We start from the raw sequence: 24,309 nt of genomic DNA, 5'->3' as shown, positions 1-24,309 counted from the left end.
GGAACTCCCACTTCTTTTTTAAAATTTCAGGAAGAAAAGAAGCACTGAGGGAGCCTGTCCCCTCAGCCCCCGTTTTTTATCTTCAGATCGATCCCGGGGTGGCTCTGTGGAGAAGGGCTGTCATTTGGTTAAACACAGACTGGGCTGAGCAAACAGGTTGAAATCTCCCTTGGACTTTCTCTCTCCCAGCACTGCCAGGCTGCCACCAGCCCGGCTCGGTTGACCAGCTCACAGGCTTCCCTTGGCCGGCTGCTCGGGCCAGATACCTGCTTGGGATTTGTGTCTGCTCCAAGAGAAGGAGGAACAGGAGGAGGATGACGAGCTTGCAGGTAAGGGGTCGGGAACCTGAGACCCACCAGTGCTGACTGTGGACACCCTTCCTCTGCTAACACCACATTTTTGGTGTCTGTTTCACTTCAATGCGCCTCTCTTTCGTACTTCAGGGTGTGTTTTAGAGCTCTCTTGGGATAAAGGAGTTTGCTGTGTTTCATCTATAAGTCGGCTTTTCTTCCCTTCTTCTCCTCCTTTGGAAATCATTCTTCATCAGGCTGTCCCAGCACAGGACATCTTCATCTCGGGATTTGTCCGTCCCCTGCCCTCTGCACACACCCCTCCTCCTGCCCTGGCTTCCAGGCAGGTGTTTCCTGCTCAGCCTATGAAATCTGGCTGGTAGCATCTACTCAGATGTTGCAACGCTGACTGCCAACTTCCCTGGCAGCCCAGACAAGCAGTGAGTCCATCCTGGGGCATTTTCTCAGTACCCCTTGCAGGGCACGGCAGGGCCCTGACTGTGTCCTGCTCTCTGAGCTTTCCCACCCCCGTTTGCCAGAGCACACAGGAGTTTGGGGAAAAGGGCAGGATGTGGTGGGTTTATGGCTCATGTGTAGGAACATGAGGATCATGACCCTGAATCTCATCAGCACCTTGCTGTTGTGGGGGGACCGTCTGCCTCGTGGTTATCAGGGTGTGACAGTAGCACTGCAGCAGGCAGGAGCAGCCAGGGCTCATCCTACAACTGTGGTGGGTCTCAAGAGCTTGTGCAGGTCCACTGTGTTTCTTTCCAGGCTTCAGGGCTGTCGTTGTTACCAAGACTTTTTCTAGCTCTGGATATGCCTGAGATACACATGCGTGTGCTTCTTCACCTCCTTACGCGATGTTCATTATTTTACATAATGGTTTTAAAGGTCTTCTCCTGTGCTGTCTCCCGTCTCCTCATACAGTAAAACTTCCACCATCTGCCTTCAGCAGCAGGTCAGCCCAGCCTTTGGACCACTCTGGATGGGTGGTCTGGAAGCACCTTCTGCCTCTGTCTCTGACTCATTCCTGGCAGACTCTAGCACCTTGTCTGGTGTGACTGTGGCTGCAGGTTGTGCAAACTCTGGGCACGCAGGTCTGCCCAGAGCTGGCCATGGGAACAGGCTGCTCTGCCAGCACCTCCTCTCTGAGATCTCATATACACTCATAGCCCAACATCACCCCTCCCCACCCCACCTCCTCTTGGCATCTTTCCTCCAAAAGTGTTGCTTCACCCCTCTGCTCCGCTCCTCCCAGCACCTGTCCCTCTCTTCCCTCTTCCACCAAGTGCCCTGACCCACCTTAGAGCTGGGCAGGTCTTTTCAGGAAGGGTCTGGCCCTGAACTGTCCCTGGCACTTTTGGAGCAGAGGGTTGACAAGACACTGGGGAGATGGCAGCTCCTGCTGGGAATGTGGATGGGGGCTCTGTGGCACCCAGGGCAGACCTCACATTTGGGTGCTTTGGTTTTACCCCACCAGGAAGCTGTGGAGCCCTGTGCAGGGGTGAGGGGGGTGGAATTCTGCCCTGCTCTTTGCCCCAAAGGCTTTGTCCCTGATCCTGTGGGTTTGTGTTAGACACTCAGGTGCTGACAGGTCTCAGCTGACACAAAGGGCCATGCCTTTTGTGTAGCAATGGATGTTGTTTTCCTATGTCCTGCAGCAGGAGCTGATAGAGAAATGTATTATGCAGCGTTTGAAGAGGGGCCTTAGTTATTTTGCAGGCTGTGTGTTCAGACTTCAAATGTGTTTCTCCCATGCCTGCTGTCTAATCCCATGAACAAAAGGTTATGGTTTATAGGTCAGAGCACAACACCCATTGCGAGCAATCTGCTTTGCATCCAAGTTATTCCAATCAATGAGCTTTGCTGAATTTTTTATGCGGTGCTGGGCTTTTATCTCTCCCATTTTATGGGAAAAAACAAGAAAACAAAAACCAAAGTGGAGTCAGGTGGATTCTTAATATCCCGTTTGCATAAAAAGCTACAGGATCTCAAACAAAATAATGACAACAGTAATTAAAGGCAGGAAAGAAAACAAAAGGCCACAGAGAACTTTCTGTTTTACAGAGAAACCACCTGCCCTATTACCAAAATAGTTCCCATCAAACTGCTTGACTGGAGCTACTCACGAAGTGGTTAGGAACCATGGAGAGCAGGCATGGACCTAGAGGGAGTTTGCCGTGCCATGGAGAGGAAGGGTTGGTTTCCAACTGTCCAGAATTTTTCACCCAAGAAGGATGCTCTGATGTGGGTGCTGGGTGGGCAGAAAGGGGTCATTTCTCCTGACTCAGGGCCACCCTGTGTGACGCAGACTGAGAGGTGGGAGGTGTGCTCAGAGGGTTGGCAGGGAGGAGGGCCATGCTGTGCATGGCTCTTGCACCACTGACCAAAGGCACCAGCAGGGTCCATGTCCAGGAGCCCAAACACGTGGGGAGCCGGTGTTGCACAGCTATTTTTGGCAGCCCGAGTGGTGTTTGATGCTGGCCCCTAAGGGCATGTAAAGGAGAGAAGCCTCTCTGAGGTCTGCCACAGGGAAAGGCAAAATGAGTGAATGAGAAAAGCCACACTGAACATCCAGGCAAAGCCTTTGAGCCACACTTGGGGTGATAAATCACCTACAGGATGTTGTCTCCCCTCCTGCAGCTGCTGTCCTGCCAATGTCTTTTTTTTTTTTTTTTTTCCAGCCCTCAATGCAGTTATCTGAGGATTAATTTTTTTTTTTTCTTTCCTTGACAAGGAAGAATAGATTTGACCAAACAATGATGCAGCAGCTTCTGTCCCTGCTCTCACGGCAGTGAGAAAATGCCACCCTCTCCCAGATGTCACCTCTTCTCCTGCCCCAGACGACCAAGCCTCCTGCCTTGCTGGGCAATGACCAGCAGCCCTGCAGCCCCCAGCTCTGCAGCCCTGCCAGGGAAGGCAGCTGGTTTCCATCCTATTTGGGGCTGGTGAGGTGCTGTGCAGCACCAGTGTGGGCGTGAGGTGCTTGCCACTGAGTTTGTTTTCTTTCCTTCCCTCGTCCCAGCAAGCTGGAGCAAAGAGCTTTTGGGAATGTGGATGGGCAGGTCAGCTGGGCAGCTCACTTATTTATAATCTGAAGGATGGGGGATGGATTTTTTGAAGGAAGCCCTCTGTGCCTCCTTCCCCCTTGCCCCAGCACTGTGGCAGGTTGGTGCCAGGCAACACATGCTGGTTGCCACCCAAGAACCACAAACCATCCCCTCCCAGCTCTCCACCAGTTCACTTGAGCATTTTACAGGTAATTAATCCTCTTCTTGCTGTGCTAGTGGCAGAGCCTGCTGGCAGTCCTTGCTGGCTATGCCTCTAGGAAATGAGCATGCTCCTCTCCTCTTCCTCTTCCCCTTTTCCTCCCCTGTTTATCAAGGTTGCTCCACAGGCAAACTCTCTGTCCACCTCTACAATGCTGGTAGAGGAGGATGCAGTGTGGAGGTCTTGGTTAATTTTGGAACTGCTGCAGTCCCATCAGATACTGCTGCATTTCTGTTTAAAAGAGATGAGAGGGGGGAAAAAAAAAATAAAAAAAAATCAGGTACATTTGCCAAGGCTGCTTAGGTGACCTACTGCTTTGCATATCAATATGCTTCTTGCAGAACCTAGTGGAGAGCAGAGCCCTAGTGATGTACCTTCATTTGTAAGAAGGAGAGAAACATCTTCCCTGCGCCAACAGAAGCTGAGCTGCTTTCAGGTTCAGGCTAATCACGGCTTCCAGCCAGCCTGGCTCCCCTGGGAACGGACTTTTACAGGTCGCTGAAAGGTGCCAGAGGAAAGCACAGTCTGTCAGGAGGTTTCAGCTTTGCTGTCTGAGTGTCTTCTACGGTGGAATATTTCAGGCGGGCTGCAGATTGCACCAGGCTGAGAACCCCTGGGGGAGATAATCCAGGCACGATAATAATGTAACAAACAAGGTACAGGGGATTTGCTCCCCCACCTTCATGTCAGAGCTCTGCCTCCCAGGCTCCAAGGGAGGTACCTTCTGCCAGCCAGGCTTTCTCAGGCCACCCCACAGCAGCCAAGCGCTGGGACCTCCATGCCCTGCCATCCCAGCACCACCGTGTGAAGGCAAGTAGCTGGGCTACTCTTGCAGCTGATAGAGGGGAGCATTAATATTTAACTCTCCCCCCCAGGCCAGGGAGCTGAGCCATTGATTGCTGCCAAAAATGCCTCTGCATTCATGCGGAGTTCAACAGAGTTGCTTCATGCCTTTCTATAGAATCTGGAGGGACTGTGTTTATATTTCTGGCAGTGCAAAGCTAAGGTCTCTGTTGTACCTGCTTCCCTTGTGTGTCGCAGGTTTACTCAGGAGGCTTTTCCCAGTACTGCAAAGCTGGGAGCCACATCTGCCGGGCTCCTGGGGCTTGTAGCCATGCTCAGACCACAGCAGCTGTAGGCAGGGCAAAAGGACTGTTCCATCCATGGATCTACATCACCCTCATAAAACAGATTAACACCTAGTAATGGACTAATTCTTGCTGACTGCTATGGTGGGACATTCATGCACAACTGGGCAATACTTACTCTGGGCAAATCAGTGACATAGTTACAGTCCCAGCTGAGTTTCCCTTCCTCCCTCATCCTAGTTACATACAGACCTTTTCATTGATGATCGTGGAGATGTTTCAGAAGAACCCAACACCTGCACAGCTCCCAGTTTCAATCCCTGAGCATTCAGTGCATGAATTTGCAAGGCAGCCTGTGAATTTTGGGACATCCGTGTTTCAAGTGAAGTCAGAGACACTGCAATATGTTGCCAGGGGAACTTGTGGAAGCCCCATCCTTGGAAGTGTTCAAGAGCAAGTTGGATGGGGCTCTGAGCAACATGATCTAGTTTGAGGTGTCCCTACTAATGAAGACGGGTTGGATCTAGATGAATCTTTATGGTCCCTTCCAACTCTAGCCATTCTATGATGCTGCTACCATGCCTCCATAATGTTGGTGTGCAGTTCTTCCTGTGCAACACCAGGTGGTTTTTGAGTGTGTGTAAGTGGTATTTTTGTATAGTATGGCACTGTAGTGAAGTGCCTTTGTGGTTCAGAATGTGGTCAAAATAGACATGCAGATTTAGGAGAAGAGCAAATCCTGCCTGTGCTTCCCAGTCCACCATATGGTTAGCAAATGAAGTGAACCCAGGAGCTGTGAAAATGGTCTGTGGCAGTACTTGAGACTTAAGAAAGGCTTATGCATCCAAAGAGCTTGGAAAAAGTATGGGAAAACGATGGATGGGTTGTTTGGAGAGGTTTTGCCTGTGTTTTCAAAATGCTGATGAGCTGTATGGGTTATTTTACAGTACATGTCGGGATTTGGAAATGAACACGTTTCTGAGGATCCACGCTGTCCGGGAGCTTTACCGGAGGGACAGGTACTGAGTTATTTTAAAGTGCTTTATTAAAATTACATGGAATAGAGTGAGTATCTGTTCCCGAGGCTTCTTTTAATCTTAACGTTTTTCCTTTCTGTCTGCCACCACAAAAGTCTCCAGGAATCTTCTTTATTGCAAGACTGGAATAATAAGATGCTGGCAAAAATCAGAATTAAAAATTGCCATTCATACTTTCTATGTTTAAGTTACTCATGGGTTTCCAGGTTTCACCTTAGGGGTTAAGACTTGCCTAAATTACCTCTGCTGAACAGCAGAGTTGGTTTTTTTTAAAAAAAAAAAGGAGCCTGCAATATAAGTGGCTCAGCCACACAAAGAAGGAAGCCATTGGCTCTGGAATGAACTGGAGCAGAAGTCTGAAGCCTGGCAGAGAGACATTCTTACACAGGAGAGGTGGCTTTCAGAATCTCTGTAGGATTTGTGTTCCATGGAGCTGGCTTATAATCTTTTGGCAGGAGAGCAGCTTCTTTGTAGAGAAGGGACATAAATGCCTGTAGTAATAAACTGACAGGTTAATTCTTAAAAGTAACTTCTGAACACATTTGATGAAAATAAATTATGTTGACTCATTCTGTTTTAAGTAAAGGAATCACAACCCTTGTGATGCCAGCCACTTGCTCTGCAGAGGCCAGAACAAAACCCTGAAGAATGAAAGTCCTCTCATCAACTTTGTGCTGGACTCTTTCACACAAACACACATTTTCAGGCTGCCTGTGCCCTCCCTTGGATCTTCTGGATCTCCTTGGGCTTGGGTGGCAGCATCTCATGCTCAGTCAGCCACATCACAGAGGACATAACTTGATGGTGTTCCTCTTCATCCTCTGTGCAAGGAGGCCAACAGGTTTCTGGAACTTCCCAGTTCTGGTGTTTTACACGTGTGCCAGTATGGATAGTAATGCACAACACAAGGACGTGCTAAATGCACATATATATGTCCTCTAGGTCTGTATTGCAGCCTATGGTGTGCCCACAGGGAAGACACACCACTGTGCTGGGTGAGACTGACGGCTCAGCTGTTGCAGTGTCTTTGTTTCTGAAGCTGGTTAAAGCAACTGGGTGGAGAAAAAATGTAAGAAAGAGGCTCCTTAAGATGGGGAGCGGGGCAGAAGTGGCTACCTGGTCTGAACAGGCTGTGGTGGATGTGCTGCTCACCATTTTCCAGAGCAGCACTGTTTTTTCAAGGAGAAAGGCAATTCCAGCTCCTAGGTGAGGTACTCTCACCTGGACAGAGTTTGGACTCAGTGTCCAAAGAGTTAATAAAAAACTGGAAAATGAGTAAGACCCAAAAAAAATCTCCAGTCCCGAGGGTGGATTCGTTCTCCTCTGCAGTATTTAGAAGACTGGCATCTGCAGTAGTGCTGGCTAAGGTAAAAATGACAAGGGCTATTGATCCCCCTGCTTCACTGCATACTCTTACTGACAAGATGGAGTGTGAGGGCTGGAAGCTATGTGTGTTATGAGAGCTTTACCTCATCCTGCTGCCCACCTGTCAGGGCAGTGTTTCATACTGTATGGACGGATGACTGATCCACTCAGCTGCAGCCAGGTGGCAGAATGCTAAACTAGACCTTGCAGGAGGGAGATGGGATAGCAAATGGTGTATGACTGTCCCACCGGGGTATTCCCCGCAGTTCTTGGATGCCTCTGTTCTTGCTGATGTCAAACAAATAGATGCTGGCCTACTTAGATCAAACTGTTTAGTTTCTGTTCTCTGAAGAGCGGAAATCAGTCCTTCAGAGATGAATTCACCAGGGTTGCTAAAACTGCACTGGCCATACTCGTGGATCCACAAAGGGCAAAGCACCTGCTTTGTACTCCAAAGGAAGACTGTCATTGTGCAGAAGCCCTGTGGAAAAGCCAAGGCTCCCACACATGTCACTCCTCCTCTTGGGCAGCAAACAGCACTGGCAGAAGGAAGCAGCATGCCACCAAAATTCCTGCCCTGGGCACCCTGCCCTGGGCAGAGGGCAGGAGGAGAGAGGGGAACATTTAGTGCATAGAAGGGAAGAAGCAAAGGTGCAGCCGCTGCGAGTCTTTATCAGCCCCATGGAAAGACAGACAGATGTGATGCTCTGGGGCAATCCCTGTGAACACTTGGTCTCAAAAATGATTGTGCATATTAACAGTCTGCTTTTCAGTCTGTAAGCATGGGGAATAACCCCCTTTTCCCTGCTGCTCCTGCTGCTGACCCAACTCAAGCACTGCCCCTTGAAGCTTGCTCTAGCAGTAGGTGTGTTGTGGCTGTGATACTCCTTAAGGCACTAGTGTGGCCTCTGGCATGTGGGAATGGCATTTGGGGTCTGGCTGGGGCACCCAGCCTCATAGGAGCATATCTCCTTGATACTGCTGCTGATGCACAGACTAAGGAGCACAGCTCACCCCACAGCACTGGGGTGCAGGATGCCCGTCACAGTGCTCTGCCAGGGGCTGCTGAGCTAAACCTTGTGCCACTGCTTCTCACTCTTTATTTTTCCTTCTCCTCACATGCAGAATAACCCCCAAGTCTGCCCATATGGCCTGTATGCTGAACAACTCTCGGGCTCTGCCTTCACCTGCCCCCGGCCCACCAACAAGAGAAGGTACCGTGACTGTGACCCCTGGCACTGGGAGGGACATGTGGGGCTCTTGAGGCCAGCACTGGGGAGCCATGGATGTGCTGCCTCTGTGCCACCCGGGCCTTCTGCCAGCCCAGACATGTGGAAAACATCTTCTGTGAGCTGGGAGAGGGGCAAGGGTAGAAAACCGTGGGAGAGTGAGAGAAAATGCTTCAGTGGGGCTATCGGGCTACAAAAATGCTGAGGAAAGGGAGTGTTGGGATGGGAAATAAAGTGATTTTCTGAATGAGGTGAGGAATGGAAGGGGATGTTTGAGGGGGCTGGATGGTCCTGAGTGGGTTGTGTGTGCTGTGTGAAACAACCTCAGCCCTGATGCTACCACAAAACCACTGCAACAGGCACCTGATGGACTGTGTCAAAACGAAGCCTCTGAGCAGGACTCTCCTCCTCCTCAGGGGTGCTCCTGCACACTGGCCAGGACTGGTGTGGGATTAGCTCAGGCTGTACCAATTCTGGGGCTGGCCAGGGGCTCACATCAGTGTCAGGCACCCAGCACACTGCTCACCACCCTGTTCCCAGCAGTAATGGGAACCACTTGTCCCAGCCAGCAGCAAACAACCCGGAGCTCTGTCTCGGCCATCAGGCTCTGGCCTTGACCAGGTTGTAGAAGATGGGTTTCTCATTTTACTTCTCCCATGGTGGCTTTTCTGTCCCTTCTGTTGTTCATTCAAATGAAAGACAAATGCATCATCTGAGCTGCCAAGCAGAGCTCTGCTCTCCAGGCCAGTGCCAGCTCGCAGTGTGCGTGGGGAAGGGATGAATCATTGTTTGCTGCACAAAGATGTCCTTGATGGAAATTTTCCAGCTCTCAAGGGAGAGCTTCCTCCTCCCCTCTCCCACCCACCCAAACTGCAACCACCGCTGTTAAACACATCAAAGGCTTTGGCAGCCCTGCCACCTCAGGCTTTCCTGATTACCTCTGCTCTCCTGCCTGATTAAAAGCCCAACTCTGTGCTCGGCTGTGCCTGTGTGTGACATGCAGATGCTGGCCATGGGTGAGGGGGGAGCAGCAGGGTCTGCAGCCATGGGACACAGGAGGCAGCAAGGGAGGAGAGTGATGGTCCCAGGGAGTGATGGGGGCATTGAGGATCTCTTACAGCAGCAGGAAGCATCAACCTTACATAAAACTCCGGTCCTTTTGCTGCATGGACTCACTGGTGGTCCTATGGGCATGGCCAGCCAGGTGTAGGATGCTACTTTCAGTAATCCATCCAAATTCGGATACTGGCTTTGACCTTCTGTCTTCTGAAAGCTCCTCTGCACTTCCAGCTGGACACGGTGCCCAACCCTGTCCTGTCTGAGATGGTTTGTAGCTGTTTTAAATAGGGTTTTTTTTCTACCCCAGAGGCAGCTGTATATCAGCCACAGATTAAATCATATATTTATTTTTTATATACATACATATGTGTGTATGTGAGTGTAAACATATGCAATTATATGTAAACACTCTTCTAGACATTTACTCACATATACCAGCATGTATTTGTACTTAGAGCCTGTAATAAAAATACATCTCTCTGGAAGTCTCTGGCTGTGAGCTGGTGTTTGATCTTTAACATATATTTTGCTCCAGCTGCCACCAATGTAAATGTTATTCATGCCTTTAGGAGCTCAACCTGTCAGCCAGAGAGTTTAACCTCTTCCCCAGGTTAATCCAAGTTTTTTCCTTCTTCGTAGCTGGCTGTATCGGATCCTACCTTCTGTCTGCCACAAGCCATTCAAACCTCTCAAGGAAGGCCACCTGACACATAACTGGGATGAAGTTGAGCCTGAGCCCAACCAGGTAACCACTCTAGAAAGAGCCCTGGTCTTGCCAGGTGGAAAATCAGTTATTAAGCTAACCAGGGATGCAGAGGCACTGAGCTGCAAAAGGTCTGAGGAGAGCTGTAGGGAGCTGGGGGTCTGGCAGGATCTGGGTCTGTTGTTCCTCACCTGAGGGTCATCCAGGGAAGGACAGCCCTGGATGTGATGCTTGTTGCTTCCCACCTCAATGGATGCTTGCACTCCTTCCCAGCACAGCCACAGTGTCAGACGGTTACATGTGTGATCCAGCATCTCCCTGGGCAGCTCCTGTTGGTGACTTCTCAGGCTGCCCTCTCTGCCTCTTCAGTGCCCCCCATCAAAGGTTCATCATGCCCCCGCCCAGCGGGCAGAGCAGCTGCATGTCTCTGCCATCCATCCCCTCCTTCCCTGTGCTTTCAGAGAGGCTGCTGGCTGCCCATCCACTTCTTTGTAGCCCTCAAGGGAAATCAGGCTTCATTCTGGAGAGTCACACAGAGACACGGCATTTGTCTTCCTCTGTTATGGCCTTGCCATCATCTCTAATTATGATTTCTTCTCTGCCAGCCCCAGAACATTTGGCTTTGCTAATCTGAATCTCTCTTCCTGCCGGTCTCCTCTCAACATCATCTCATGGTCATCAGATCTCCTCTCAGATACTGCCCCGTGATGCATCATCATTAGCTATTTTCCAGCCTCCTGGCAGTCTCACCACTTGTCTGAGTACTTTCCCAGTTCTGATGGAAAATATTTCCCAGCCACAAACCAAGGAGGAGGGACAGACTTGTATCTATGTGCCTTTGATGCTTCTTCCCAGATCATGGAATCACAGAATGGTTTGGGTGAAGGCACAGACAGAGAGTTGCATAAGCTTTGTAATGAAGCCTCAGGGCTCCAGCCTAAGAACATGTAAAGAACCACCAGGTTAGGTAGCCAAAAGCAAGAAAATGTTCTTGTGGATGCCCAGAGTCACAGGTGTTTTCACTTGGGTCAAGTGTATGGATGCAGGGCATATATCTGACAATCTGACAGCTGGCCACGTCAACATCCTCCTAATCTTGAGTGTTTGGGTTGATCTGCACTGAACGCACCCACAGTGAGGGGGTCTCAGCCACACCACCTTGTTCCCAAGAGTTGCAAAGATCTTTTAATATAATATTAGTGGTAATAAATACTTTGGACTCCTCTGGCACTTTTTGCCTGAGGATCTCAATGGGCTTTGCAAGAAGTAATTAGTGCTGCTTGCAGCTCCCACTCATGCAGGTAGAGATATTTCTGCTTCAGATGTGGGGAAAATGAGGTGGAGACAACAGCAGCGTTATGCAGGGGTCATGGAGGGACTGAATCATCCAGCACAGAGAGACAGGAGCACAGGACTGTGACAATTTGGTTGTGAAAAGCCAGCTCATCTGAATTTCTTCGCTCTCAACAGTGTTGTTAGTAATAGTGGAGAAGACAGCTTTTAAATATGATTATTTTTTTAAACTTGGCACTATGCAGGCCTGCCAAGTATTTTACAAATTTATCATTACAAAAGAAAAAAGCTTCATAAATCAAAATAAAACTTTAAACCAAATTAAAGCGAAATCTACCTCAGCTAGCACAGGGCAGGGAAGCAGGGTGGGAGCAGGGGTCTACTTTCCATTGGATTTGCACCATTTGTGTTATAACCACTGGCGTTGCTTCCTTGCTTTTTGTGTGCTGGAATCCAGCTGCGATGGAAACCTTTCGAGATCCCGAAAGTCTCTCAGAATAAGCTGGACTTTGTGAGCGTAAGTGGACGGGGAACAGGGCACCCTCCATCTCCACTCCCCCTCAAGGGGTAGCAGGGCACACGGGAGGCTCAGCGCTGGGCCAGCAGCAGGGGGTTTGACACCATTGAGCTCGCAGAGCATCCGTGGGAGGGAAAGGGATCCCAGATTTCAACCAACTGAGAGTGGATTTGATTTTCTTCATTGCCTTTCAAGGAGCTCTTATAAAAAAAAAAAAAAAAAAAAAGAAGCCTCAATTCTCAGCTCTCCCCAGCCCCTGGGCTGGAAAACACCAGCTTACATGGAGCTTTCAGAAACCCTTAATGTATTACAAGCTGGGGCAAAAGGCCAGACGTGGAAAGGCCGGCAGTGGTGTGGGAAGCTGGGAGAGGGGGTGATCCCCAGCAAGGAGGTGGGATGAGGGGAGGGAAGGGGGCTGTCCCCTGCCCCACTGCCTGCTGCTCACTCTTGGTGCTCTGGGTTTGCCCCTAGGGACTGCACACCCTGTGTGGCGCTGGGGAGCCCAGAGGCCGCAACGGCATCGCCGTCCACGTTTTTGTCTGCAACACTTCCATGCAGGACAGGTCAGTGACAGCTATGCCAGAGGCTCAGGCAGTCCCGGGCTGGCTGCCCAAGGGTGTACACTTCTCACCAGTGTACTTGAGTCCAGCTGCTCCCAGGAGAGCTGCCTCAATGTCTGGGTGCTCCTGTGTGCACAGGTGGAGGTGTTCATGGTGTCTCCACCAGGTGTTTGGGAAGCAGCTTGTGCTCCTTGGCTGAACGCTCTGGGAGTGGGTGGGGAGACACCCAGAGAAGGAGGGAGCTGGGCATAGGGATGCAGCAAGAGGGGATGTGTTGGATACGGGTGCTGTCATCCCAGGAATTGGAGCTGCTCCTCGTATGCCACCTCTGGTGGGCATCTCCACCCCCTGCAGCAGCCCGTGGGCAAAGTCAGCCCTGCTGCTCACTTTACAATGCAGAGGTGGGAGGAGATCTTCCAGGTCAGGCACATTAAACCTCCTTTCCTCCTCTATATTGGCCAGTATATTTCATTCACTGGCCTGCAAAAAGCATTTCTGGTTCCACGTCAGTCTCCCTGCCCAAAAACCTCCAGCTGTGGTCATGGTGTGTGCAAGTGCCTGGGGTTTACAGCACCTTGACCTTCCTGTTCTCCTTTTTCTTTAGATGCCTTTATAATTCAGATGGTGACTTCCTGATTGGTGAGTTGATGCTTTGGCTTTTTTCCCTGCAAGGGTCTATCTGGGTTGCCATCTGCCTGCCTCTTTGTTCCTCCAGAGCCTTGGTCCCTACAGCCAAGATTTAGAGAAAAAGGTTTGGCTTCACCCTCAAACCATTCAAATTTGGTGGCCTGGCACCAGCTGGGCTGTTGAGTGGGTTGCAGTGCTCCCATGCAGTTCTGTGCCAGACCTCAACTTTGTTTTTGAGCAGTGACCCAACTTCCTCAGCTTGATGATCAGGGATTGTTTCCCAGCACTCCCCACATCACTATTAGGCACACCACAGGCGGAGGTTTTCTGGAAAACATAAGCCTCAGGATTTCTGAGCAGCTTACAGCTAGGTTCCTTCATTGCTTCAGTCCAAGAGTATTTGGCATGGCAGATTAGCTCCCACGCTCCACCAGCCTCAGGCAGCCAGGCAGCCACGATGAGTGCTGAGGTTGGCACATAATGCGCACACATGCTGAAAAATATTCTGGGCAGTATCAGAAGCCTGGTATGTACTTGTATCTTTCTTGACTGAGGGACAGAAATGCCTTGGGGTCACCAACTGAAACATTTCTCCCATCAAATAGGTATTAAATTGTTCTTGCTCACCTCTCTCACTACCGTGAAGTAAAAGTGTCAGGGCAGATTTTGTAAATCTGCTAGTTTTTAAAGTAAAAATGTGAGCTCTCTTGCACCGCAACAGTCATGGAAAATATTTCAGGTGTTAGTGGAGTGTTGCTTCTACCCTCAGAAAGCAGGGAGAATTTGTTATTCCCAGACAACTCACACTGCCACAGTCATGCAAAGGATGGGTACTTGCACCATTTTATGTGAAGATCATGAGACAGACAGGCATGGCCCCAAATATATCAAGTCTCATTTGTTTGGACTGTGGAACAAACCCTACATTAAGGGACCACAAGGTGATGGATGGCCTAATCTCATGCAGGTACCTGCTGTGAAGTGGGGGCCACAGGGCTGGTCTGGAAGCTCTCCCTTCAGTGTGGGCATCTCTGTTGCAAGGCTCTGCATGGGAGAGGGAGCCTAGTTCCACTGTGAAGCAGGGTCAGAAAGGGCTCATTGCTCTTCCTTGGAGCCTGGGTGCTCTATAGGGACAGAAGAGGTGGAAATCACCATGTTTCTTCAGCTCCTCTGCTCACGTTTTGTTCCACAGTGCCCCAGCAAGGGAAACTGCTCATCACAACTGAGTTTGGGAAGATGCTAGTGGAGCCAAATGAAATCTGTGTCATCCAGGTAAGTACTGACTCTGCTCAGAGCCCAACACTGGAGCAAGCCAGCTCCTGCATTCAGCTGTTTGTGACTTGTCAGCAGAGTCCTGGGAAGATTCTAGTATTTTCCTTTATTTTCCAGCAAGGAATGCGTTTCAGCGTGGAGGTGTTTGGAGAGACCAGAGGCTACATCCTGGAGGTGTATGGGGCACACTTTGAACTGCCTGACCTGGGGCCCATCGGTAACAATGTCCCACCAGACCTACCATGAGTTTCATAGGGACATACAGGAATTACAAGCCCAGATCCATCCTTTTATATCCTATGTAACACATCCTTCCATGAACAAGCTCTTTCACAAAGATGCTTTCCACCCCAGCACTGTTATTCTCCAGCAGAACAAGCATCCCATAAAAAAAAATGTGACAGCCCAGTCATCCTGGGATTCCCCTGACATTGAAGGGACAACTTCTCTCCCACCCTCTTTTCCACTTTTTCTCTTCCCCTTCTGGTTTGGGAGTTCCTGTCTGCTGCCTCTGAGCCTGTTCCTACAAAAAGAAACTCAAAAGCCATCATAACTGATCCTTCTCACTTACAGATCGGGCATAAACTGGAGTGATAGGAGAGAACTTATCCTGTAAAAGGAAAGGCAGATTTCAGAGACAACAGATATTCTTGCAGCCCCATTTTATATTAAATCAAGTGGGTTTTTTCCTCTCACCCCTGTTAGCTCTAGAGCCTAGAGTGCCTTAGTGTCAGAAGTTGTTCCCCTTGGAGTATCAGAAATCAATAAAATGAGCAGCACAGGACCTGGATCAGCAACACATTTGTATCACCATGTTGTGCTGCCAGGGCTGATCTGCACAGGTCGAGCTCTCATAAATCACAGATCCTCTCTGCCAGCTGCCTCCTGCTCTGTGCAATGTCACAGATTGTGAAGGCACAGCCTCTCGCTGCCATGACAAAGACATTGTGAGGGTGCGTGGCATCTGAAGCCCTGCTGTGATTTCCCAGTCAGCTTTCTGGGGGTGCTCATTTCACCTGCATCATCCCCGGAGAACTTGCTTCCAAACTTTTCTTGCTGAGAAAAACACCTCCTAGTTGTTGCTACCAAGATTGTAACAGCTAAAGTAGCTACAAACTCAGTACCAATAGTTCTTCACTTTCAGACTGGTGTTTTGAGGCTGATTGTTTTCAATTGTAGGTTGTATTGTTTTTTCTCTTTACTAGACTGACCTTGTTTTATAGAACCACAGAATCATAGAATGTCTTGAGTTGGAAGGGGCCTCTAAAGGCCATCTAGTCCAAACCCCTACTATAAGCAGGGACATCTCACACTAGAACAGACTGCTCAGAGCCCCATCAAGCCTGACCTTGAATGTTTTCAGGAATGGACCCCACCACCAACTCTCTAAGCAACTTGTTCCAGTGATCCACCACCCTGATATTAAAGAAATTTTCCTAATGTTCAACCTAAATCTACCCTTCTCTAGGTTGAAACCATTACCCCTTGTCATATTATTACATGCTCTTGTGAACAGGTCTTCCCTAGCCTTCTTATAGGCTTCTTTCAGGTACTGGAAGGCAGCTGTAAGGTCCCCCCAGAGTCTTCTATTCTCCAGGCTGAACAACCCCAACTCCCTCAGCCTGTCTTTGTAAGAGAGGTGCTCCAGCCCTCTGATCATTTTTGTTGCCCTCCTCTGGACATGCTCCAACAGGTCCACATCTTTCTTGTGTTGGGGGCTCCAGAGCTGGACACAGCACTCCAGGTGAGGTCTCACCAGACCAAAGAGGCAGAATCACCTCCCTGGCCCCGCTGGCCACACTCCTTTTGATGCAGCCAATGTGGTTTGGTTGCTGTAGTTTGATGTGGTTGGCCTTCTGGGCTGCAATTGCACATTGGTGGGTCATGTGCAGCTTTTGTTCTACTAGCTATCAGTGCAATTTAAAAGACTGGCCATGTTTGAAGTAAACTAACTAGATGTTATCAATCAGTAACAAGCTTGGCGTGGTTCATCTGCATTCGGTGGGCCTCTGCACACACCTCGTGGCCACAGATAAACTGGAGCTAGTCATTCTTGCAGTGGGGAACCAACCCGATTTGCTGCTATTTAATGGGATCCCACTGGAGCATCTCTCCCATATGATATGCTGGGCCCATCTCTTTTCATGTCTAGCCTACAGTGATTTTTCAGCAGCTTTCCTTTCAGCCAGCTGAAGTGACCTGCCTTCACCCACTTCTTGTGCTGCTGCACTTGATTATTGATACTGTTGCTCCAGCCTGTTTGCATTAAGTTTTTCCATTAGCTAGTTTTTCAGATGCTGTTGGACTGAGTTTGGAGAAGGGTTTTTTTTTCAGTCTCCAGAAGGCAGGAATCTATTATAACATTTGCTTTCTGGAGAAAAGAAAATGAGTGCACTTGCCTGTAAACCATTTCAGGAGGTGGTAATTATAAGAGCTCCTCTTCTCACCACCTACCTGCCTTCCCCTCAGAGACCAAGATGCTTTGTATTTTGGTCTTACTTTATTCTAACTTCACTTTTCACTTGAAAAAAATTGACAGCTGGGGAAAAGCACTGACTATTGAACCTTAGCAGCAGGTAGTAATGCCTGCATTTTTATCCAAGAAAATCAGAACCATTTGTAACAATAATACTATGAGAAGAAGAAAGCTTCAGCGCCCATATGGTGCTTTACAGTTTGAAAATGCACTCCTTATGCTAACCAACCCCTTAGTATGCCCAAAGTCTATAGGTATCACCAGCCCTTATTTTAGTACTCTTTTTGCAAATATTCAGAAATTTATCTGACCCCCTCATGACAAGCCTCTTAACTTCTGCATGGCTAAGTATCCAGCAAGCAGGATGTGCAGGAACAGAGAGCAATTCACCTTCTGTTTTTTTTCTGAATTCCTAGTCATTACACACCTTTAATTGAGGATGACATACTAATCTTGTTCAGAAGGAAGCTGGAGCAGACATGTTTTAGTCATGGAAGGGGAGCACAGACTTAAATGCTAGTGTATGTTAGTTACCTGCTCACAGGAGCACAAGAAGTGCATGACTTTCAGTTTTCATGGTGGGCCAAGAAGCAGTAAGGTAATTAAAAATGCAGAAGGGTACCCATGAAGCCAGGAAATGTTGCCAGCCTCTCACTCTGGCATCTCTCTGTCTTCCCCAGGAGCCAATGGGCTGGCCAACCCGCGTGACTTCTTGGTGCCCGTCGCGTGGTACGAGGACCGCCAAGTGCCGGGGGGCTACACAGTGATCAGCAAGTACCAGGGCAAGCTATTTGCAGCCCAGCAGGTGAGGATGCCTTGGGAGAACAGGTCACACAGAAGCACAGTGACTGCCAGAGCATGGCCCAGGATATGAGACTTGGTAGCATGCACGTTGTCCTGTTGGGTCAAGTGGAGCAGGACTGAGCCTTTGCCTTGTTGGGTCATTCATCTTTCCAGCTGAGGGTCCTCAGTCTGGAAAAAAGGGTATGTGAAGACTAGAATGACCAAAGACTCAACAATGGTCTTTGCCTCATGGTTGCCAGATGTTTATAGTGACAGAACAGAAAAGAGGAGCTGGGGCTGCTGTGAAAAGCCAGGGTTTCCTTACCAGAGGGCCAGTGTTGCAGCTGGCCTTGTTCAAGCACTGCCTGGGCACTCAACAGCCCTCAGAGACCAAATTCCAGTGGAAGGGCTGAGCCCCACCAAGTGGAAACCCTGAGGAAAACAGTGTCCTCACAATGTCAGGCTGTGCCTAAAGGGCTTCATGCTCCAGGCTGGTGGTGTACTTCTCACCAGCACTAACCCCATTTCTAATTCGGGGAAAGAGCAGCGCCCTGCATATGTGCAGCAAGTGGGAAGGCTGTGCATGGTAACCATCCATCTCTCTGCTTTGGCAGGATTACTCACCCTTCAATGTTGTAGCCTGGCACGGGAACTACACGCCATACAAATACCACCTGGAAAAATTCATGGTCATTAATGCTGTTGCTTTTGACCATGCGGTAAGTACTGGAGCAGGGTAAGACAAAGCAACGCTGCATGGATACTGTGCCATCCACCCCCACCCTGAGCTCCCAGGGCTCAGCGCCTGCTAAAATGTCTGCTGTGCTCTAAGAAACAGAGCAAGATCTCTTGCACTGTTTTCCCTGGGCCCAAACCAAGCTCTTGCAGAGAAAGACAACCATCTTTGTGGTATGAAAACATAACTAGAGGTTGATCACTAGCTTCCTAAACAGCTTTATGCAGCTTAGCATAGAATTTCTGTGTCTGGAAGAGGGCTGAATACTGAAGCCAACACACACTGTGCAACTCAGCAAAAAGCCTTTCACTTCAAATTCTTGCGTAGATTTATTTCTTGCAATTGGACAGACTTCTTCCTCTGCTGGCAGCTTTCATTGCAATAATTTCTAGATCTTATGGAAAATAACTGAAGCCAAAACTAATGTGAGCAGCTCTTCTGAAAAGGAAACCAGCCCAGTAGGAGAGATGCCTGCAGCGATGCCATCTCTTGGTCCTGCTTCTGCAAGTGGGTGTGCAAGGAGACTGGAGCATTTCTAGTGAGACAACCAACAGAAAGTATTGTTTAAACTCCATAAAACCCTGCCAGGAGAAGGATGGTTTTGGGATCAAAGCCCAGAAAATCACTTCATTGGACCAGAGACTTCAAAAATCCTTAAAGCAAGCCACATTTTTTCTGCAATTTGTTCTCCCTGCTTGTAAACTAACAGGGCTGTGAGGCTAAATGCCTCCAGTAGGATGTTCCAGTCCTCTGTAACCAGCTAAGGCAGAGGTACAGTTTCAAGGTAGAAGTGCTGGAAACTGCTCGTGGAATTACAGTATTCTGTGTGGCAGGACTGTCCCTCCCCTGCATCTGTACTGCTGGATCCCAAGGCATTACGGTCAGGGAGGGGAAGGCTCTCCAAAGCTGCTCTGAGGAAAAACCATCCAGTCCCATCTCTTGTCCCTCATGTTCAGCATGGGATAAAGATGCTGGGTGTTGTTACATAGGGTCACAAATCTAACCCACACCACTACGTACTGATGGTAAAAGTGTTTAGGTAAGGGAGAGGCTGCATCAGTCAGGGTTACCAGCTGGAGGAGCTGAGCAGATGGCTCTGAGCCCTGCTCTGTTTCATGCTTTATGCTTTGTTGTTGTTTTTTTTCAGGATCCTTCTATCTTCACTGTCCTAACAGCCAAGTCAACCCGTCCTGGAGTGGCACTTGCTGATTTTGTCATATTCCCTCCACGATGGGGGGTGGCTAACAACACCTTCCGGCCACCATACTACCACCGTACGTTTGCTCTTTGTTGGTCATGCTTGAATACAGGACTGCAGAAAGAAAAAACAAAACAAACAAGTATCCATTTATTTGAGAGCACACACAGGGAAGAAGCAGTCGGATTTGTAGCCCTTGGCACAGTTAGAGTAAGCTTCTTGGAGTCAGTCAGTCCTCCCTGGAAAATGAACAAACTCAAAGATATTCCTATTTGGAGCATCTCAGAAAAACTCAGAGGTGATAGGGTGGTTGTGTCTACATAGATGGATGTGTCTGTGCTCAAGGGCTCCCACAGAGATCGGGTGCATATTGAACTTGGCATTGCATAAATGTGTCAGAAATTGTCCCGTCATCCAGCCATGAGTTGCTTAATATCTTGTTTGAGTACATAGATGAAGAACAGAAGAAAGGAAAATATTGTATCACCGGTGGTGAGAAGCACAGAGGGATGTAGAGCTGCCCAAGGCCACTCTTGGGTGAGATTAGAGTTACAGTGAAGGAGGAAATTGGCTCTCCTGAGCCCTTCTTCCCCATCTGCACAGTGATGGAGGTACCTCTGGCATCTAAGAATCTAGAGATTGGGAACCAAAATCCTTCTTCAGCTGAAGATTGGTTGTTGGTATAGGGATTTCTTTGCCATCACTAGAGCTGGTTTCTTTTTGACAGAATTTTGGTTTCATCTTGGCAGAGCATGGCCACATATGGCACTGAATGGATTCTAGGAATCCAGTCCCCCACGTGGGACCACCTTTCCAGGGTGGGCATGAGGCACCCTGGTCTGTGAGGCTGATAGGGAAAGCTTGCCCATCCTGCACCCCTTCTGTTGACAGCTAAAAGGCCCCCTCTCAGAAGCCATCAAGGTCACCCTACGGTCACTCTGAAGTGCTGAGAGGCTTTCTGCACACTTACTAACTACATTTGAATAGCCAGCTCCTCCTGCTAGTTAGACATTTTTTTTCAAGCATGCTGGGGGCTGGCAGAATTAATGACACTTGCAAGCAGAGTAGGCAGCTGTGCAGCCATCTGAGTAAATCCCTCAGGCAAAGTCCTGCCCTATCACTCTGCTTTCATTCGCAATAATGTGTGTGACACGGCAACATGTCTGCTGACTGGCTGGGCTAGTGCCAAGTCACTCTTATTAAACCCTAAGAGGTGAGATACACTGCCTGTTAACCATGATTAAATTGTTGCTTATCAGCAGAGCTGTGCTAAATTTACACAGATGTGTTGTGAGCCGTAAAAAACGTGAAGTCGTTCAACCTTGCTTTGTCTGTGGTAAAGGACAGCTGAAATAACTCTCATCCTTTTTCATATGCTGTGATCTAAGAGTAGCTGTGCAGACAGCTACCACAGCTATTCACTTGACCACAGTACCTCAGCCATAATTCTCAGTGATGAGCAGTGATGACCAGTGATGGCCAGTGATAGAACAAGGGGTAATGGGTGCAAATTGGAGCATAGGAGGTTCAAGGTGAATATCCAAAAAAAATTTTTACTGTGAGAGTGACAGAGCACTGGAACAGGCTGCCCAGGGAGGTTGTGGAGTCTCCTTCACTGGAGACATTCAAAACCCCCCTGGACATGTTCCTGTGTGATGTGCTCTGGGTGACCCTGCTCTGGCAGGGGGGTTGGACTAGATGATCTTTCGATGTCCCTTCCAACCCCTAAGATTCTATGATTCTATGATAAGCTGAAGCACTAATTTCATGATGAACAGGTTGGTTATCTACTCTGTCCCCACCATGGAGGGGCAGAGCTTGAGTGGGTAAGGTCAGTTATCAGGACACTGTGCACGTTAGTTCCCTCTGAAATTAGTGCCATGACAAGAATCTTGCACCATGAAAAGAGGCATGACTCTGGGGTAGGAGAAACACAAGTTCAGTGCTGCTGGACTCTCCCCTCTCCACATGCTTTCCAAGAGGCCTATTTTGTTTACCAGCAATCCCCTATTGCTTCCCCTTTCCAGGAAATCCCATATCCAGAGAATTCTATCCCACTCAGAGTCACGGTTTTCATCTTGTGTTATCTTTGCCCCAAGTATAAATATAGTAATGGTGGTGCAAAAATATTCCCCCTAGGTACTGTAACAATTTCACATAGAAAGGTGGCTGTGCAGCTCATAAATACTGACTTCTCTTAGTCAGCTTTCTACATCCTCAGAGCTTGTAAATTACTCCTTTGGTCTTTGGAGCACATGTTGAAAGATGTCTGATGCGTTTTTTATACTGTGGGCATATATTGAATCTGTGTCTGAGAGAGTAAGTACTCTCTCTGTGATTTTTATCATGGTGGGACTTCATATCTAATGGCCACTCTTGTTTTTAACTTCACAACATCCTGCTTGTAGAAGACAATACTATTTTAGTGATAGGAAATGGAGGCACACCTAAGTTGTTGGAGGTCACACAGGAAATCTGCAAATGAATAAGAAACTGGACTCAGCTCATCCTGTAAGTCCCAACCTGGTTTCCTACTCACCTGCCCATTCTTTCTAAGCAGTGTAATGAGTCCTGTTGCAGAGGGATTGGCAGCCCAGCTCTTAGGTCTGGGTGCACTGAGCACTATACATGAGCTTTCAGTGAAAAGCCTGTAACAATCCAGTCTTACATGAGCTACTGACAACTTGGAATGAAAATTAATGAGCATTTGCATACATATATAGGCCAACTCTGCTTTGAGTTAAATTGATTTTGTTGTTAAGTATTTTAGACCTTGGATTGTACTTAAGGAAGACCAAGCTAGTAGTTAAAAAGGCTTATATATAACATGGCTACAGAAGCGTGTCCTGGTTTTGTAAAAACTGACTGCTAAGCTAAAAGTTGCCATCTTGTTCAGTCACATCTGGTCTAGTAAAGCTGAAAGCTTGGGATGGCAACTGTTGAAGGACTTCCTGATAGGGAGCATAAGTCCTGAATGATTTGATATAGCTATCCTTACCTAAGTTAGTGGTATATTACTCCATTGGTTTCAGAGGGTCTACTTAAAGTATTCTTCCTCAGAAAGGACAAGAATCTGGCTCCTTGCCCGTGGGCATATAGTGGCTCTTGAGAAACAGGTAGAAAATGGATGAATCAAAAGCATATGATACTGAAGCAGCTGGCTGGATTGAAGGTGCTAGAAGAATTAAAATTTTTTCAAGCTTATAACCTGGGCGATTGACCAGGCTCCCTCACCAGACTGCCAGCCAGGCATTTTGTACCTGTAACACAGAGAGGATTATACTGAACTTTCTTTCCAGTGCTTTAAGATCTCTAATCCAAGTCTGTAAACACCAGGTGCAGTCCTTTTGCAGAGGTGGTACTCACACAGCTCGAGGTGGTAGGAAAAGCACAGATCTACCAACACCTATGCACTTGCATTAGGGAGCTCTCAGTTTCTCCAAGTAATTAAGAGTGGAATAAAACCTGTGCAGCTTTACAAGCATCGCCTGTAGGATCCCCAGTGCCCTCTCATGCAAACCCCTGTGTAGGAATCTCTGCACTCCACCCACTGCTTGGCCCAGCTTAGTTCATGGGTTTCAAGGAGCTCACAGCCCACCTGTGATGCCTCCTAATCACACTGCGTTTCACCCTCTGTGCCTCCTGCAGGGAACTGCATGAGCGAGTTCATGGGGCTCATCAAAGGCTACTACGAAGCAAAGGAGGAAGGCTTCCAGCCTGGAGGTGGCAGCTTGCACAGCATGATGACTCCTCACGGGCCAGATGCTGACTGCTTTGAGAAGGCGAGCAAAGCCAAGCTGGAGCCTGAGCGGGTCGCAGAAGGGACCATGGTAAGGAGCCAAGGGAGCTAGTAAGACTTCGAATACAGCACACACAGTGGCCCTCTGCCTCTCCCATAGTCTAGCCTCGCTTCTTGCTGGCAAGCTGGAAAAGTACTTGGACCAAACTGCTGCAACATTCACCCCCCCTTACTGATCACTTCCAGGAGCTCCCCTGGAGACCAGCAATGCCAGGCAGCTTTGATCATCTGCCCACATAAATTGTTGCCTGAGCAGGAAGCTGGGAATTTTCATGCTGATTAATTTAATTTTTGTCTTAGCCCATGGATAAAGAAATGCAATCCCTGACTGTTCTCCTTTCTCCACCCCCTAAAATTTAATGATGATCATCGACAGACCTTGAACTAGAGCTTTTGGAACAAGCTGGCCTTCCTGGGCATGCAGGGAGTCCAAAGTCCCTCCAGAGACCCGGTTAATACCAGCACTGCAATGCCAGCTGGGAAGAAATTTCTCCATCTGAGTTGGACAGTCTGGAGGCAGAACTTGGCAGTGCTGGATGTGTACAGTTCCTGTTTGTGGTAGAGCAGAGCCACCTTCCCTGGATTTAAACTCTCTCCCTCCTGCTCTAACCTACCTTTCCTCTTTCCGACAGGCCTTCATGTTTGAATCGTCCCTCAGCCTCGCCGTCACCAAATGGGGCCTCCAGACCTCCAACTGCCTAGATAAAAACTACTACAAGTGCTGGGAAACTCTGAAAAGCCATTTCAATCCCAAGTGCAAGTAAAGAAAAGTTATTTCTTGCTTGCAATGTGTGAGTGAAGGCAAGGAGATCCAGCATACCTACGCATGGTGGCACAGATGACTCAGGCAATGCAGAGTGCTCCAGCACAGAATGGCATTTCAAGCAGCCACCAAGCCACACAAATTACCATCTCTATGTAACTTGGGAAATGCAGTAAAAAACCCACCACTGTTATGAGCTTTCACCTATCCAATTAAAGCTTTTCTGGTGACACACTGAAGC

The 24,309-nt window shown here is 48.6% G+C and overlaps 1 protein-coding gene across 1 annotated transcript; it reads left to right on the top strand.

Moving 5' to 3' along the window:
• The first annotated feature begins 314 nt into the window (after positions 1-314).
• Positions 315-24,309, top strand: HGD (homogentisate 1,2-dioxygenase). Its single transcript, XM_009996419.1, has 14 exons — positions 315-329; positions 5,599-5,670; positions 8,179-8,267; positions 9,981-10,086; positions 11,795-11,854; positions 12,326-12,417; positions 13,019-13,053; positions 14,234-14,313; positions 14,431-14,530; positions 17,470-17,594; positions 18,187-18,291; positions 19,456-19,582; positions 23,155-23,336; positions 23,938-24,309. Exons 1-14 carry the CDS (start codon positions 315-317, stop codon positions 24,067-24,069), a joined length of 1,320 nt encoding a protein of 439 aa, XP_009994721.1. The 3' UTR covers positions 24,070-24,309.

This window comes from Chaetura pelagica, unplaced genomic scaffold (assembly GCF_000747805.2).
Source record: "Chaetura pelagica isolate M959 unplaced genomic scaffold, ChaPel_1.0 scaffold490, whole genome shotgun sequence".
Lineage (NCBI taxonomy): Eukaryota > Metazoa > Chordata > Aves > Apodiformes > Apodidae > Chaetura > Chaetura pelagica.
The sequence above is the reverse complement of the archived record's forward strand: the minus strand, read 5'-3'. Positions and strand labels throughout refer to the sequence as shown.